Source organism: Haliaeetus albicilla, chromosome Z, assembly GCF_947461875.1.
Source record: "Haliaeetus albicilla chromosome Z, bHalAlb1.1, whole genome shotgun sequence".
In the NCBI taxonomy this organism is placed as follows: Eukaryota; Metazoa; Chordata; class Aves; order Accipitriformes; family Accipitridae; genus Haliaeetus; species Haliaeetus albicilla.
This window is the reverse complement of record NC_091516.1, coordinates 15,608,927-15,625,988: the sequence shown is the minus strand read 5'-3', so window position 1 is coordinate 15,625,988 and position 17,062 is coordinate 15,608,927. Positions and strand designations below refer to the sequence as shown.

At 35.8% G+C, this 17,062-nt stretch overlaps 1 protein-coding gene across 7 annotated transcripts in view; it reads left to right on the top strand.

The window, feature by feature from the left end:
* The window catches only part of TNPO1 (transportin 1), a 56,728-nt gene that overhangs the window by 28,986 nt on the left and 10,680 nt on the right, over positions 1-17,062 (top strand). For 6 of the 7 annotated variants that reach the window (XM_069776116.1, XM_069776115.1, XM_069776118.1 and 3 more), the window contains 12 exons: positions 2,247-2,365; positions 4,839-4,899; positions 5,558-5,726; positions 7,631-7,783; positions 8,922-9,147; positions 11,832-12,003; positions 13,461-13,547; positions 14,335-14,442; positions 14,640-14,798; positions 14,892-14,979; positions 16,041-16,139; positions 16,358-16,453. In XM_069776116.1, coding sequence (XP_069632217.1) covers positions 2,247-2,365; positions 4,839-4,899; positions 5,558-5,726; positions 7,631-7,783; positions 8,922-9,147; positions 11,832-12,003; positions 13,461-13,547; positions 14,335-14,442; positions 14,640-14,798; positions 14,892-14,979; positions 16,041-16,139; positions 16,358-16,453 — 1,537 coding nt within the window. The remainder of the gene's footprint in view (positions 1-2,246; positions 2,366-4,838; positions 4,900-5,557; positions 5,727-7,630; positions 7,784-8,921; positions 9,148-11,831; positions 12,004-13,460; positions 13,548-14,334; positions 14,443-14,639; positions 14,799-14,891; positions 14,980-16,040; positions 16,140-16,357; positions 16,454-17,062) is intronic. The other variant, XM_069776120.1, reaches the window with a different exon arrangement.

Sequence of the window (17,062 nt, the reverse complement as noted above, 5' to 3'; positions counted from 1 at the left end):
TAACAAAGTTTAGACTTCCCCCCTCGCCCCCCCAGTTTTGGGACTACTGTGTACTGTTACTGATTTTCCCAGTTCTGTATACATCCTGGTATCTGCAAATATAATATTGCAGAGCTGACTATTGTTCAGCATCCAAATGAGTCAGGTTTTGCACCTTTGAGGCTTTAATGCCTCCAGGCTTAGTGCCGCTGCTGATGGTTGCTCTTAAGTGAAGAAAGTCTTAAGAGAGAGGAACTTTTATTTATGTGATGTTCTTTATGTTTATGGAGAATCACTTTTAAAGTGGTTAAGAATATTAATGATCCAGTAGTGATTCTAAGAAGGTCTTGCCAGGCATCATGCATTTGAAGCAGACAGGTTTAAACTTTTTTTGCCAAATCCCTGGAGCATACAGGAATGGCTGAGTTTGGATTTCATTGGGTTTTTTGAGCATGCACTTCCAGGTGAGTGAAGCAGATGTTTTTCTTTTTTTTTTGTTTTGGTGTTTTTTGTTTTGTTTTTTTTGTCTGGGAACTTGATAACAGGATATGCCAGGAGTAGACCAACCTAATACTTCAATTACTGGATTGCACTTGTAAGCTTACAGAGCTTATTTATCCAAACATGTGGCTCCTAAGATCTTTCTTGGTAGGAATCTTGACTTTTACATCCTGTTGCTTTCTTCAGATAGACATGTCTGTTACTGCTCAAAGAATGTGTTCTTCTTAATACTTTGTGTATCCCACTAGTCTTTTCTTGACAGTTTGACTTAACAAGACTAACACTACATTGTTTATGCTATAGAGTACACCAAACTGTACTGAATAATCTTCCTATGCTATTTTGTAATTCATTGTGACAAAGCAACTATTTGCATTGCCTTAAGTCAGTAGAACTGTATAGCTTACCATTAAAAGTACTTATTAAATTTGGCATGATAATATTAAAAAAAAAAGCCTTCAAATACCTTTCTCCCATTTTGCTTTATTACTAGCGTCAGTGTGTATGGCTATTTTACATGCCTTTTCAGTCTACTGCTATTTAACTTCATGGAGCATACAGCATACTTATAATAGATATTTAAAGAGGAAACGGCAGCGTGAGGGGCTTCTTCAAATGGATTGCTTTTTGTCATTCTGTTTTTGTCTTCCTGACAAATAACAAATCCACAACAAAATAGTGGATTTTCAAGCCCTGTCGGGAAAATGCCAAATCTCTTAACTTTTAAGGTGCATTAAGGAAGCCTTGCTTGCATGAATAGCACATTTTTCAACTTTTCTGAGCTTCAATCTATTGACAACTTGGAACAGAGCAGTATTTCTGTTTGCAACTTAGTGTAGTTCTGTAGAAAGGGGTTTTGTTCGTGGCAAGTCTTGCATCCCTGAAATGTATAAGGATAATAAAGGTGTCCCCATTCTATTTAATTTTGAAAATTAAATGGTATTCTGAAGCAACTGAAAAGGGATTTCTTTTATTCTAAATCCATGTATGAGGAAAGGTACCTGCATGGACTTGCATGAGACTTTCTAAAATGAATGGGAGAACTAACTGTTTCAGAAATAAGGGCTGGCATGGAAGAATGCAGAAATTACTATTTTGGAAGTTGCAAGAGTCTTCCTTAAATTGTTTTGGCAGTTGTGTATAAGAAACTGATGTAGTAGTAGTCTACATAGGCTTTTTGTTTATGCAGGTTATTTGATTATTTTTGGTTGAATAAAGATTAAATTTTAATAGCAAGCTTAAAGATTTGATACTGAATGTCTGAATTGCCATTCATGCTAGAAAAATGTGAGACTCCCCTCCCCCCCCTTTTTGGGTTCTACTTAATTACATCCTGTCAGGTAATCAAGATTTGGAAGGAAAACTTTTTTATAGTACTGGAAATAAAAAGTATTTCCATCTTATTAAGGATATATTTGTACCTTTTTATTCAAAAGTGCAAAGGGGGAGTAAAAAATAAAAAAAATCTATTGATGGGAAACTGCTGTTTATCTTGAGTCTCTACAGTTTCTTGGTAATAATGTTCTCACTTAAACAATGAAGAAATTTAGAATCTGAATCATTTAGCATTAAGAAAGAAGTATCTTAGCTTATTCTCATGATAGCTTTAAGTATTCTCTTATGTTTGTTTCTTCCCCTCGCCCCAAAGAAACAAAATTGCTATGGTAGCATAGTCTGGTTTTGCAAACACATATTGCAATGTTGGTAGCTTCTTCTGGACACTTAACATCTATCTTATACAGGTGATTTATTTTTATATTTTGTAGTACATGCTTCAAAGGACCCAGGACCAAGATGAAAATGTGGCTTTGGAGGCTTGTGAGTTCTGGCTGACTTTGGCTGAACAGCCAATTTGTAAAGATGTATTATGTCGGCATCTTACTAAGTAAGTATTAAGAATTACAAGTCCTATTTATTTTGAAATAGTCATCTTTAAAGTTCAATTGACTTGTGCCTGGTTACTCTTATAGAAACTGTATGTAGCTTGCAGTTTACTTAGAAGAATTTTCCTGTAGCTAGTTCTTGTGTATAATAAAAATGGGTGTAGCACAGAGTTCTTTGAAAAGACTTCTGAGGATTTCAGACCCAGTAATCTCCAGAAGCAACCTAAACTGTGTCACTGTGGTGTTTTACCTTAAGCTTAATAGGCTGTTAAACTTCACATGGATGCAAAGATGTGCTAACATCCACTTAAGCTCAAACATCTCCACATAACATTATCTGTAATATCTGGTGTACCATCAGCATGTTGTCTTGACTACTGCTGATGTAAACATGTGTGTATGTGATGCTTCTGTGTGCAGAGTAACACAAAGGGTTCCCCATTTTATAAAGAACATAACAAAACAGCATGACGTCACTTGGATTTAGGAATCAATTTTATATTGATTGCTATTTCAATTTAAACTTGAAAAAAGCATGTACAATGTGTTCCTTCATACTTCTGCAGCCTGATAGTACTTTAAGTTTCAAAAACTATTTGTTGTAAGTTTCCAAAAGTTACCCTATGCCTCAAAATGTAGATTTTTAATTGAATGGGAATGAATATCCATGTTTGAGACGTAAACATCTGCATGTCTGCAACAGTGCTTGTAACTTTTTTTCCAGACTAATTGGAAGCCTTTTGCAATAGGAAATGAATTCTGCAGTGTTCCCAGTAAATGGATACTCTTTGGTTTTTAGATATGCATGGAAGGTTTCTGAAATTACTAGGGCAGTTCTCTCAAGACCTTGAGTGGAAGAATAGAATCACAGGTGGAAGAGACGCATTGCTCTCAGCAAAAATAAGCATTATAGATGTGAGGCAATTAAAAAAAATCAGTAAAATTTTAGTTTTCATAAGCAATTAAAAAGTAGGGAATTGAGATTAAAGCACCTACTGCAGTAGTGGAGGGGTAGAAGTTGAAAACAAGAGAACCAATGTTATGAGAAAAAAATTTTAAGTTTTAAAAATGGTTTTACTTAATTCCTACTCTTGTAGCAGAAAAGACAGAAGACTGATAGCACAATTCTTGAGTCTACCCACCCCCTTCCCAGCACACATCTTGTTTATACTGACAGTCACAGTAGTTGTTAACTAGTAGTTAACTACTAGCATTAAACCTCTCGGCCTGCACGGACATTGACACTACAACAGCATCATACTCAATTTTTTAAATATTTTTTTAAAGAAAAACTTTTAAATGTTTAGAAAAACAAATAAGAGTAACGTAACATTTCTCTAATGATCTTTCAACGTCATGTTTGTTGAAAGCAACTTTGTTGGTGAGTCCTGTTTGACTAGGGAGCTATAGAAGTTTGTCAATACTTCATGATAATCTCACAATTTTTTTATATTAAATTAAACGTGCGACAAGATCTTCTAAAAACCTGTTCATGTGGTATCTAACAGCTTCTTCCATTTTGGTACTGTAGGCTTTCTTATAAAATACATAGCTCCTGCATACTTCATGAAGTACGCTGCAGAAGTGCCAATAAATTGGTGATAATATGTATATTTACTATTCCTTCATTCAAAGTTCAGAAGTTAATGTGCCATTGCAATGTGTGAATATTATTGTATGCCTGGTACCTTCAAAAACAATACTCAGCTGCAGAATATAAAGAGGCTGAGACTGTCATTGGTGCTGGGTCAGTCTATGGTCTTTATTAGCTTGATTTGGCTTGTAATACATATTCTATGGATATTTTTTTTCTGTGGAGAATGTTTTTATGTGAAGTATTTGACTTTTTTCCTTTAGTACTTTTTTTAGCTGTACATCTGTACAGTTGGAATCCCATAGCCATAACCAGTTTAGTCATGAAGTAAATCTTAATACAGATTAGTCAAGATCTCTGCAATGTTGGGGACTTGTCTTACTGAAGCAATCACAAGAGGGTAGGAGGACTTAATATAGTTAGACTTCTATCTTTAAGAGTAGTGAGGTAGAGTCTTCAGCCAGAAGTAAATAAAGTGACAAGTATTATTGGTGAGAGCCAACTTGTTGACCATGTATATTATGGGAGTTTGAATGCTTAACTGAAAAGCTTTAGAATTAATTTCTGAAAGGTGTTTCAGAATAATTCATCATATGGAAGAATATCAGGGTTTTTAAATTTTAAAACTCAGTTGTGCCATCTGGCTACCTCTAGCTAAAAGTTTGCATTTTGAAATTAACACTTTTTCAGATTACAAAGTATTGATGAACCTTATGACATGGGGCTTGGTTTAGATACTAGCTTTTGTTATCAGGCTAAGGTTTGGGGGTTTTTTGGGGGGTTGGGTCGTGAGGGTTACAATGAAAATTATGGTCCAGGTAACTGAAAACTGGCTTGCTTTTTTATGTGTTATTTTGACATGTATCAATATTTCTTTGTAGGCTGATACCTGTGCTGGTAAATGGTATGAAATATTCAGAGATTGATATTATTCTGTTGAAGGTGAGCATCAATTTCTTTTACTCTGTAAGAATATCTGGTTAGCTTCTGACCTATAAATCAGAATGATTCAGACCAGAATGGGCAGATCTGGCCTACCATCTGTTCAATGGAGAATTAGCCTTCCAGGGCAAGGTGTGCTGTTACAAATGCTAAATGCAGCTGCTGCCATGTTTGTTGGAAAATAATCTGCAGGCTTTCCTGTTTTTCCCCTGTCCCCCCCTACCCAACTTAGGCATAGCTTGCATACTATTGCTCATGAACTACTGCAACAATGCAGCCCCAGAAAAATGTTCATAATTAGTTCTAACACCTTCTAGATTGAATACATGGCTTTTTCCATCACTACATTTTAGAATATGTCTGTGTACTGGAATTTCTCTATCATTTCTTCTTTCTATTTCTTTCCCATCAAGTGTAATTTCTTAACAAGAAGGATACTTTGTGCATGCACTTACCTCTTCTGCTTCTATCTTTCTGTCATTTTTCTGGTAAATGCGGCAGCACAATGCAGGAACAATGGTGTTTTTAGTTAGCTGGGCAGCACAAGTGGGATGTGAATCTTTTATATGCTTATAAAATCTTGAACTAAAACTACATTTTTAACTTACTTGAGCAATATAGTTGGACTAGTTTATCTGATAAAACATTTTGATGGCAGGGGGATGTTGAAGAAGATGAAGCTATTCCAGATAGTGAACAGGACATAAGACCTCGTTTTCATCGTTCACGAACGGTGGCTCAGCAACATGAAGAAGATGGTATTGAAGATGATGACGATGATGACGATGAACTTGATGATGATGATACTATTTCCGACTGGAATTTAAGTATGTCAAAGTAATGTGTAAAATGTTTTAAAATAGAGCTACTTGCATAATACAAGAACCACAGCAAAAAGAGGACTTTGTGTATAGGAGTAATGAGGCTTTGCTTTTGAATACAAAAAGAACTATTTGCTGACATAATTGGTGGATGGGGTGAAGGGGGAGTCTTTCAGGTGACACTGTGACTATGTAACTGTATTGGCAAAAGCTATCCATCTGTAAGCTTATTTCTTATTTTGAATATGACAGATCAAGCTACAAACATTTACTGGATGCAATTCAACAACACTTTTGGACTTAGAATTTTAATTCTACAACATAAAAAATGTAATGTATCGCCTGTTTAACTTCAGTTTAAAAAAAAAAAAAAGCTCTTATACATTGAGAGCTGGAGGAAGCTTAATAATGCTTTCTTCTACTTCAGTCTTCCCTCTAGAATTGGCTTGTGTGTTTCATTTTATTCTTTTTTTTTTTTCTTCATGTGATCATGCTACTACTGATGGCCATTACCAGTAGTTCTTTTTATGTGAAGAATTTGCTTCTGACCAGAATATAGTACCTTAGTTGTGAAAAGAGGAGTTAGCTGTGAGGAAACCACAGTTCTGATGGCCTGTGTGTGGGTCATAGGACTTTGTTGTGGTTTAACCCCAGCCAGCAACTAAGCACCACGAAGCTGCTCACTCACCCCCACCCCCCCCACCCCCCCAGTGGGATGGGGGAGAAAATTGGGAAAAGAAGTAAAACTCGTCAGTTGAGATAAGAATGGTTTAATAGAACAGAAAAGAAGAAACTAATAATGATAATGGTAACACTAATAAAATGACAATAGTAATAATAAAAGGACTGGAATATGCAAGTGATGCACAATGCAATTGCTTACCACCCGCTGACTGATGGACTGATGCCCAGTTAGTCCCTGAGCAGTGATCCCCCCACTCCCTCCAGTTTATATACTGGACATTACATCACATGGTATGGAATACTCCTCTGGCCTGTTTGGGTCAGCTGCCCTGGCTCTGTCCCCTCCCAACTTCTTGTGCCCCTCCAGCCTTCTTGCTGGCTGGGCATGAGAAACTGGAAAATCCTTGACTTTAGACTAAACATTACTTAGCAACAACTGAAAACATCAGTGTGTTATCAACGTTCTTCTCACACTGAACTCAAAACATAGCACTGTACCAGCTACTAGGAAGACAATTAACTCTATCCCAGCTGAAACCAGGACAATGACAACACCACAGCAGAAAAACAGAGTAAGGATTTCTGAAACATGTTTTGAAGTTGTTCCTGATTTTTCTTTTATGAGCTTTTGTTTGCTAAAAACATGGGATTAAAACTTTCAAACAAATTTTGACGACTGCCTCTTCATATTGTTGCATCACAGAATAGGAGTAAGGTATAAAAGCTCAGAGCAGAGGCCAGCAAAGTCCTTTCAGTCTCTAGAGTTGGATGATTCTGCCGTTTTTTTACTTTGAGACATAGATCATGTTTGACCATTTTCTTTTGAATCAAATGCTAGTATTTTTAGGCCATTTCTCCTTAGTTTCTCCAATATGTTACATTCATGTCACAGCCATTCCCTCTTCCTTAGTGTTACGCCATCCTGAAATCACGTCGTGTGTATAATGTTGCAATATAATGGTGTGGTTCCTGTCAGTGAGTGTTTTGATATCCCCAATGTGTAAGTCCTTTTGGTGGCTATTTAAGTGCTGCAAAACTGGCTTTCTAACAGCTGTGGCTTTGCACCAGAGCATAGTGGGTCACTGTGTATTGTAATGAAATGGAAGTATCTTTCCTCCAAATGCCCTGAGACTCCACTGGCAGCTCAAATTTAAGATAAGGATTACATTGCCTAACTACAACTACTTGTATAATAAGCAGAGATTAACACTGTTAATTCCCCTCAGGGAAATGTTCTGCTGCTGCTCTAGATGTCCTAGCCAATGTATTTCGCGATGAACTTCTGCCACACATCTTGCCCCTTTTGAAGGAATTGCTCTTCCATCCCGAATGGGTAGTTAAAGAATCTGGTATCCTTGTTCTTGGAGCAATTGCTGAAGGTAAGGCAACAGTGCGTATAAGGCTGCTGAATTTTTTGATTGGTTCTAAAGCAGCTCTGTGATTCCTTCCAGGTAAATTTACATATGTAAACAAGTGTATGTCCTTAGGTGGTTCAGTTTTGGTGATTATCTCTACATCTACCAATTGGTGACTGCAGTTATTTAATTTTTCATTTTCAAATCTATGCATGCTCAGGAGGCTAAATAGCTTAGATAATTTCTTTTATTTCTCCCTTTCTTAACTCTGCAGCATATATTTATTGCTCTCTCATGAAATACTGCCTTAATTTCACAGAATAATAATGTTTAGTAAATTTGAGCCTTATGTTTCATTCAAGTGTTTTCAGAAATGAAGACCACTCCTGTGACTTCACTGCCCTGAGCTGCTTTTCGTGGATGGTTCTCTAATTCCTTTGTACTTACTCACAGTCTTGCTTAACTTTTTGCCTGCATTTCTAGCATCTCTGTCCCTTTTGCAAGCTGAAGGAATACATTTGGGTCCATGCCTGGATTTTCTTTTCCCACAGTGCCTAGTGAACATACTTTTTTTTCTTTGTTACTAGAAGACTTCTTTGTTGGTTTTGATTTTCAGTCAAGCAAGGTAAAAGTTAGTACTTCTGGCAGATCTCAGTGTATTACTGCCCTTGCTGACTTGAAACGTGTAGCCTTAATTGCTGGTCGGTATTTGTATGATATTAGGAGAAAACAAGAAGAAATTTAAATTTCTTAAGGAATTCTTTTTAATGATTTGATTATTTGTTGTCAAGACCGACTCTTTCTCTACTTCTTGTCTTGATTACTCTGAGTAGGCTGACGTAGGACCTCAAAGCTTTAAAAACTCATTTTATTTGGATATACTTGCCATTCTCCATTTAATAAAGCAGTTATGTCTGGAGATTGGGGAAGCACTGAAGTAGAAATGTAGTTGAAATGAAGGCAGGTTTAATTGGGGATTTTAATTATTGTTTATGTAAGGTTTCTTTTTGGGACTTAATATAAATTAGGTAGTCTTACTTTGTATATTGTTAAAATATATTCCTATGTGATAGAGAATGAAAATATATCTGTTCTAGGAAACAGAAAACAATAGAACTTTTTGTTAATTTTGGTACTGCAATAGCTGTATTTTTCCTTCTAGGCTGCATGCAGGGTATGATTCCATATCTTCCTGAGCTGATCCCTCACCTTATTCAGTGCCTCTCTGACAAAAAGGCTCTTGTGCGCTCCATTACATGCTGGACTCTTAGTCGCTATGCACACTGGGTAGTTAGTCAACCCCCAGACACATACTTGAAGCCATTAATGACTGAGTTGTTAAAGCGTATCCTGGATAGCAACAAGAGAGTACAAGAAGCTGCCTGCAGGTAAGCCAAAGCTTAAGCAAAAAGCACTATTGATGACACTGCTTTTTCTTGGGAAACTATTTTAATGCCTTTATCAATGAATACATGACTCTATTTCTAGCTCTAAATATATTTCTTTCGCTTCTAAATTGGAGTAGAGGGAGCTTCTTCTGGAGTAGTCACAAATTACTCTGAATTGTAATAACATGAAGAAGGTTCATTTGTATTTCTCATGTCCAGGTTTGTTTTCAGTGTATATGAATCAGCAAACTAAATAATTTATTGTAGTAAAAGAAATTATCTGTTTGTGACACTTGTTTATTTTCAATATATGCTGTTTCATTTACCAGAAATCTGGCTTTTTTAAATATGCCTATGAACAAGGTCAGTACTAATTGCAATGGAAAACTATCCTATCTTTGGATTACTGAGGTTGTTTATATTTAGCTCAAGATTACCAAAACATTTGGGTTATGATTATTCCAAGGGATATTATCTTTCTCTTGAAGGGAGGTCCCGGGAGATAAGATTCCCTTATCCCCCTTGTCTGCTGATATTTTAAAAAACAATAATTAATGGCTCCATTAGTGGAGACACCATTAATAGAATGGGAATGGGTGTACCTCTTGTTCAGGAAGCTCATAAAATAAAAGCTTTTACATGTCAGTTTGTGTGGGACAGGAGTATACACTGCAGACTGCCGAGAAGGTTTCTTTGTAAAGCAAAGTTAGATCTGCATCTGGCTGTATTCTTAACACTTAAAACATGCAAATTTTTTATTATTGTTGTTATTATTACACACAACCCCCAAATACCAGTTGTGCCTAAGGACAAGACTGAGGTCAAAGTTCTTGTGCTAAGCTTTGCACAAAAGGAGTAGATGTATCCTTGCCTGAGAACGGATACAATGAATTTAATGAAATGTAGTTAGTAAGATTTGAGTATTAAACGGTTTCCTTTTTGTCTAAAACTTTTCAGACATTGGGCTAGCAAATTTTGGTAGCTTTAACACCTGCTCTGTTCTGTCTTTTCATAGTGATAGTCTTTCTGAATAAGCAGGAAAATGATTATATAAGACTACTTGCTTTATGCATTTTCAGATCCAAGGAATCAGATTATGTACAGATTCTATTAAAAAAACCACAACAAAACAAAAAACCTACACAAAAAAAACCCCAACAACAAACAAAACCCCACACTTCTGTTCATACCTTCCTTATCCAAAACATGGTTGAAATGTGCATGTAGTTGAACACAGCTGTGTTGCAGTTGTTAAATAACCTCATGTAGGGTTTATGAAGGAAGTGTAATGGGCAGTGGAAACTGTTAAAGTAACAAGAAAAATAAAATGGAAATATTAAAAATAACAATACACCTGTTTTTTTGTTTTTGTTTTTTAATTTAAAGTTCAATATCAGATTTATAGCAAGTTTTGAAATGTTTTCTTTAGAGCAGAGATACATTAAAATTACAGTTGCAGCTAAAAATTAAACTCTTTGGGAAACTCCAAGGAAAATGTAGAGCTCTTACAAGTCAAAACATACTTACTAGCTTTCTAAATTGCAATGAAATACAATGATCCTTCTTAGAGAGGAGCAAAAAGCTGCATCCCTGCTGTGAAGAGTTGCACAGAATGTCTACCAAATTGAAAATTTGTAGTAGGATACCATATGTTTTCATCACTAACTTCTATCATAGTAGTTGTCTAATGTTCATTTCTATACTGTTGAGAAACTGCTCCTTTAGTTAGTGACACCCAAAAAGGTATTTTACTGAAACATGTTTTCCTGCTCACATCGTATTGCCTTTCTGAAAGAACACTTCATAATAATATAATAAAATAATAAATAAATAAGAATGCTAGCCACTTAGTGTTCACAGTTGCATTGTGTTAAGAAAAAGTCATTTCTGTATTTGGTAGCACACTAGTAGGTGATTGTTGACCTCATACAGTGATGCATGCATTTTTAGTGCAGGGACAGGCTAATAATAATCCTGTTGACACAAGCTAGGCCACTAAATCTTCAGTAGCTCATATTTTTTCCTTTTCTTAATGTTTCTCTGAAGCAGTATGTCTGGGGGGGGGGGGGGAGGGGGGGGTTGGTTTTGGGTGGGTTTTTTTAATGCTGTTGTTCAAACACTTTACAGACAACCTGAAAAGTTTCCATGATGCCATGACGTGTGCTTTGACCAAGACTGGCTAAAAGAGCGTTCATGCCCTGTCTTTGCTTTTGATTTTCCATGTCCTTCTGTATCTGTTTTTCTGTGTGGTGAACTGCTGAGACTATGGGCTGATGTTGGCATTGTACCAGCACAACAGCACTAGGGCTTCTAGGTGCAGCTACAGCATACATTAAAGATTAACATAAACAGCTTCTGTTATGGTTCCTAATATTTCAGTTAGTATATTGTAACTTGTGTACAGTAATGCTTTTTTTGGTGGGGGCTTCCTGTCTATACAGAATGAGTTTTACAGCAATATTTTTAAATTTTGTTCATCACAATGTAGGAGCTGAATCCTTACGAGTTCAATCAAAATAGATCAAGGTTATCTCAGTAATACCACTTTGAAAAAATAATTTGGGTGAATTTGAGGACTAAATACAGTTTTATGTTTAAACAGAAATGGGAAGTGAAGGTATTTGGGGGTTGTCCTGTTTTGTTTTTTTCCAAGATACTAACTAACCTGTTTTTTTGTCCCTTAGTGCCTTTGCTACTCTAGAAGAGGAGGCTTGTACAGAGCTTGTTCCTTATCTTGCATATATACTTGATACTTTGGTCTTTGCATTTAGTAAATACCAGCATAAAAACCTGCTCATTCTTTATGATGCTATAGGAACTCTAGCAGATTCTGTAGGACATCATCTAAATAAACCAGTGAGTATACCTTATTTTCTGTAGAAGCGCTCATCATAACTTAAAAACTGGTTCAGTGCTTTTTGTAGTGTGCTTTATATGTTTAAAACAGAAATGCTGATATTTCTGTGTAGGTTTTGATAATACTAAATACAGGTAAAGTACATAGACTGCATGTAATTTTCCCACTACACAAATATTTGCCATTTTTTAATAAACAATTATGTGTGTAGTGGCTTGTGAAATGTGCTTCTCATCATGATTTTTTTTTTCTCATGCTCGCAGGAGATGCATATATCAATATAGCTATGAAATGGAACTTCAGAGAAATTGGTGGAATGTGTGTTTTAGTTTCTAATGACCACACTTTTTTTTGTAACCACTTTAAGTATAGCTAAGCTGCTCTCTGTATCTCTTTCCGATGTATTGGAGCATGCGATCACTAGAAATTGCTTTATCAGAGAGTTAGACAGGCATTCATTTTGTATATAAAAACACAGAATCATTTGGACAAAGCACAGATAACACATAGGCAAATATGGGGGCGTGTACATATATTAATTAATAGAACATGCATACATGTCATGTGTGTGTCTTCTTATGATGGTTACTGAAACTTGTTTTATTTCTCTATAGTGCTTCACATGACATAGACACATTAGAATAAAACAATTTGAGTTGTTTCCATGGCATTTTACTTGTCATCCAAGACCCCACACCATAAAAGGACCTCTCTTTCAGTCTCTCTCTGGTCCTGGCCACCTTGACATTTGACAGTACCAGGCGGAAGCTAAATGGGAGCTCCTGGTGATGGTGGGACTTTCTTCAGTCACTTAGAATTTTGTATCTTTGGACATAGCATTAGCTGACAACATCTGTTGGCTCTTTAGATTTCTTCTGGGAGAAACAGCACTGTAGGGGTGCCTTGCTCAATGTCCTTGTGACTGTGGCTGTGCAGTGACAGGGAATATGCAACAGCTTTATACAGAAGGGGGAAGTGCATCTTGGAGAGACAGGGAATTAATTCTTCATGGATGGTTAGTTGCTTGAGGAAGAAGTTTCAGGAATTTGGCGGGGGATAGGGTTGTAGCATTAGGGCAATGGGAAATCATTGAGAAAAGCAGGTGGCAGATGCACAGCCAGATTGCATTGCTAGTAAAAATATTTTCCATAGACCCTGAGGCAGTCGTACGGATTTGTAACAACCCAGGTAGCTAGACTGAAACCAAATCTGGAGGAAAAGATTCACTTGGCAAAGATGCTTTTGTGCTTCAGCAAAAAATCTTAAGACACAAATTGTAAATTCTAACATCAAACTAATGCTATGTATTGCAACAATGATAGAATTTCAGTACATTGGGGGGGTTGCTGAAAAAGTATAATATATATCAATTCTTAATACATTGATTTTCTAGCTTTGAAATAAAATAGTATGCAGTGAAGTGTTTCAGCAGCTGATGCATTTTCATCTTAAACAGGAATATATTCAGATGCTAATGCCTCCATTAATCCAGAAGTGGAACATGTTGAAGGATGAAGATAAAGATCTCTTCCCTTTATTAGAGGTAAATGTTAAAATCTGAATATTTTTTTATCAACTTATTTTAGGAATTACACTTTCTACTAAAGATGCTCCTACTAAGAAGTATGACTGTTAAAGCTGACAGTGTTAGGCATTTCCCATTGTGGAGAAAATATTCTGACTGTAGTAAGAAAACTTTGTGACTGAGGAAATGTCATTAGGTTTAGCAGAAATCTTTTAGATATTTTTCTGCCATTCTGGAGTGTTTTCTTTGATAGGATTTAAAAAAAAAAAAAGGAACATTCCATCTTCCTTTTATTCTTGTCTTCTCTCTCCTTGCTCTCCCTTCATCCTTCCATTAAAACTGTTGTCAGACAAGCTGAAATGTAATATATTCTCTGTACTTTCTGCCTGTGAAGCAAGAAAGTGCCTCTAGAAAAATTAGTTTCATAACTCTTAGGTAATGTTAGGGCTTGTGCATGGTCAAGATACTAAAGCTTATTGTGAGTGCTGGCTGAATATCATTAACTGTTTTTGTATGTGCTTCCTTGGCTACCTCTGAGAAGCTGTTGCTGCTGAGAAATTTTCTCAAGGGGCATGTGTAGGAGATAGTAACAACTTGAGAATAGTTGCCTTGGCTCAGATAATCAGTACTGCCTTTCAAGGTTGTGTTTACTTATCAGTTACACGTGGGTATACTTAAAATGCTAATATCTTTTAATTTACCTCTCCCAAGTAAAAGGCACTTCAGGGAAGTGAGGAAAGGTAATGACTGTTTCCTCTGTCTTTGTTTTGGTTTTTTTTTGTTTTGTTTTGTTTTTTCATTCCAGTGCCTGTCATCAGTTGCTACTGCCTTGCAATCTGGCTTTCTTCCGTACTGTGAACCTGTGTACCAGCGTTGTGTAAATCTGGTGCAGAAGACCCTTGCACAAGCCATGGTATTTTTCTATTGCTATTCCAATGTTTTCAGAATATTTCCTTAAACCAATGTATTAACTATATAAAGTTATGTGTTCGCAGGGAGATTTGTAGTGTAACCATTGATTATCTAAATGAAGCTGCAGTTCTGAAACTTTTTGTATGCATACCCCTGAGAAAATCATAGTACTAATTAATGCATACTTATTTGTTGCAGTTGCATAATGCTCAGCCAGACCAATATGAGGCTCCAGATAAAGATTTCATGATTGTGGCTCTTGATTTACTCAGTGGTTTAGCTGAAGGACTTGGAGGCAACATTGAACAGCTAGTGGCTCGCAGCAATATCCTGACACTAATGTACCAATGCATGCAGGTGAGATGAGTAACCTGTTTCTTCCAAGGATTTCCATTCTTAAGAGAATCAGAAACACTTCTAGAATTGTCATTTTCTTCTTCCTCTCTTTAGGATAAAATGCCTGAGGTACGGCAGAGTTCTTTTGCATTGTTAGGGGATCTGACAAAGGCGTGTTTTCAGCATGTTAAGCCTTGCATCGGTATGTTTCTTTTACATATTAAACAATTAACTTGCTTTACAAACTGATAAGAGACTGGTTTAGCCATTGTTAAGCTCCCTATTCTGTGGGTTGCCTTTTCATGGTGGTGTAAGTTTTCATTTTCCTTTATCAGCAAGGGTCTGTAGTCTTTTTCTCCTTCAAATTATGTGTTTAAAAGACATGTTCTTATTTTTGTGCAAGTGCAAAAGTTAATTTTTGTCCTTTATGTTTTTTAATGTAACAAGCTACCTGTTCTGCTGGCATACAGCAAAAAAGATATACTTGGACTTCAATTAGAATAGTTGCTTGCTTTGATAAATTCTTGAATTTATAGCTTTTTTGTTCTGCTAGAATCTATTGTTACCTAAAAGTATATATATCTATTGAAATTAGAAAATTTGGCTAGAGGGTACGTTTTGGTTTGGTTTTTTGCTTTGTTTTTAATTTCACTAGGGAAGTAGCATCAGTTATACACTTCCATGATATCTGCTGTCTTTTCCTGCGGATACTCTTGAGATACACTTAACTTGTCAAATGAATGCTTGGATAGGCTTGGAATTTAAAATTTGGCAGATTTTATGATCTTTGTGACTAATTTTTTCTTAAAATTTAATCAAAGATGTGATTGCCTTCTAGGCTTCGTTGTTTTTTTTTCAAGCATAGCTGAATACATAGCTATCCAGGTGATTTGAGAGTTGTTCAACTATATTAAAAAACTACAAGTACCTGTAGCTGTGGGGTTTTTTTCTCCCCTCTTACCTTCTCTCCCCCTGCCCCAGCAAGGGAAGGGGAGAAAAAAGGTTTCTAGAATTACATAAAGATGAAGCCTATTAGAAACATTTTAAAATCAGAATTTGAAAATATTTGCATTGATCTGCTTAGGTTCTAAAATCCAGGTTAATCTGTTATATAGCAGAAATATAGCTCTTGTTAATCATGTGTAACACTTTCCAAGCATTTAAATAACTTTACCTAATTTTTTTTTTTCCCCCATGATCTTACAGTAATGGGACAAGATGGTTGTACTGTGTGATAAGATTTTAAAATGTTGTTCTTTCTAGCTGATTTCATGCCAATTTTGGGAACCAACCTAAACCCTGAATTCATTTCTGTGTGTAACAATGCCACCTGGGCAATTGGAGAAATCTCCATCCAGATGGGTAAGCTTTATTTTTTTTCTTTGAATCTCTGCACATTTAGCGTAGCTTGTCTAGGTGTTTTGGGGTTGTTTTTTTTTAAATGATACTTTCATGTTAAAATTTAAATTAAATTTGAGATTCTTGTCCTGTTATTAAGTTCAATGTATCTGATCTGTTTAGATTATGTATATTAATGAAAGATTCAGAAGAAAATGACCTTTTTTTTTTGGCTGTTCCAGGTATAGAGATGCAGCCTTATATTCCAATGGTGTTGCACCAGCTTGTAGAAATAATTAACAGACCCAACACACCAAAGACGTTGTTAGAGAACACAGGTACCCAAAAACTGAACCATACATGGTGAAGGGAATTAGATTTTTTCATAATGATTTAAAAAATTGCATAGGGGAACCACACCAGAACTGATTTTATTGCTATGTATTTGGCTTTTATAAGCAAAAGCAACTCTGTTTTGCAGAAGCTCTTACAAGTCTCAGTCTTGCAGCAAACCATGTATCATATATCTAGATTCTTAAAGTTACTGCTTTCTCAGTTTTATAACATTTATTATATTTATATATCATCTGTTTAAGTATTCTCCCAGTTTTATTTACATATTGAATATGACAAATGTATGCAGTAACACTATAAAATGTAGTTCACGCTGATTTTAATCTATGCATGTCCTTACACGTGTACTGTATATATATGTCTAGTGTTTGAAACAAATGTAATTGGCATATATAAAACAAATAATGAACTCTTTGAATTTACAAAAAATGCACTTTTTTTTTTTTTAAGATAAACTTGTAATACCATGCACAAAAATCTAGATCTGTGATGGCAGTTTTACCACAGCATAACTGAAATTATGTATAACTTCTGTTACCTGGTCACTTAATAACAAATTTCTGAAAAGAATTCTAATAATGGCATGCATGTTT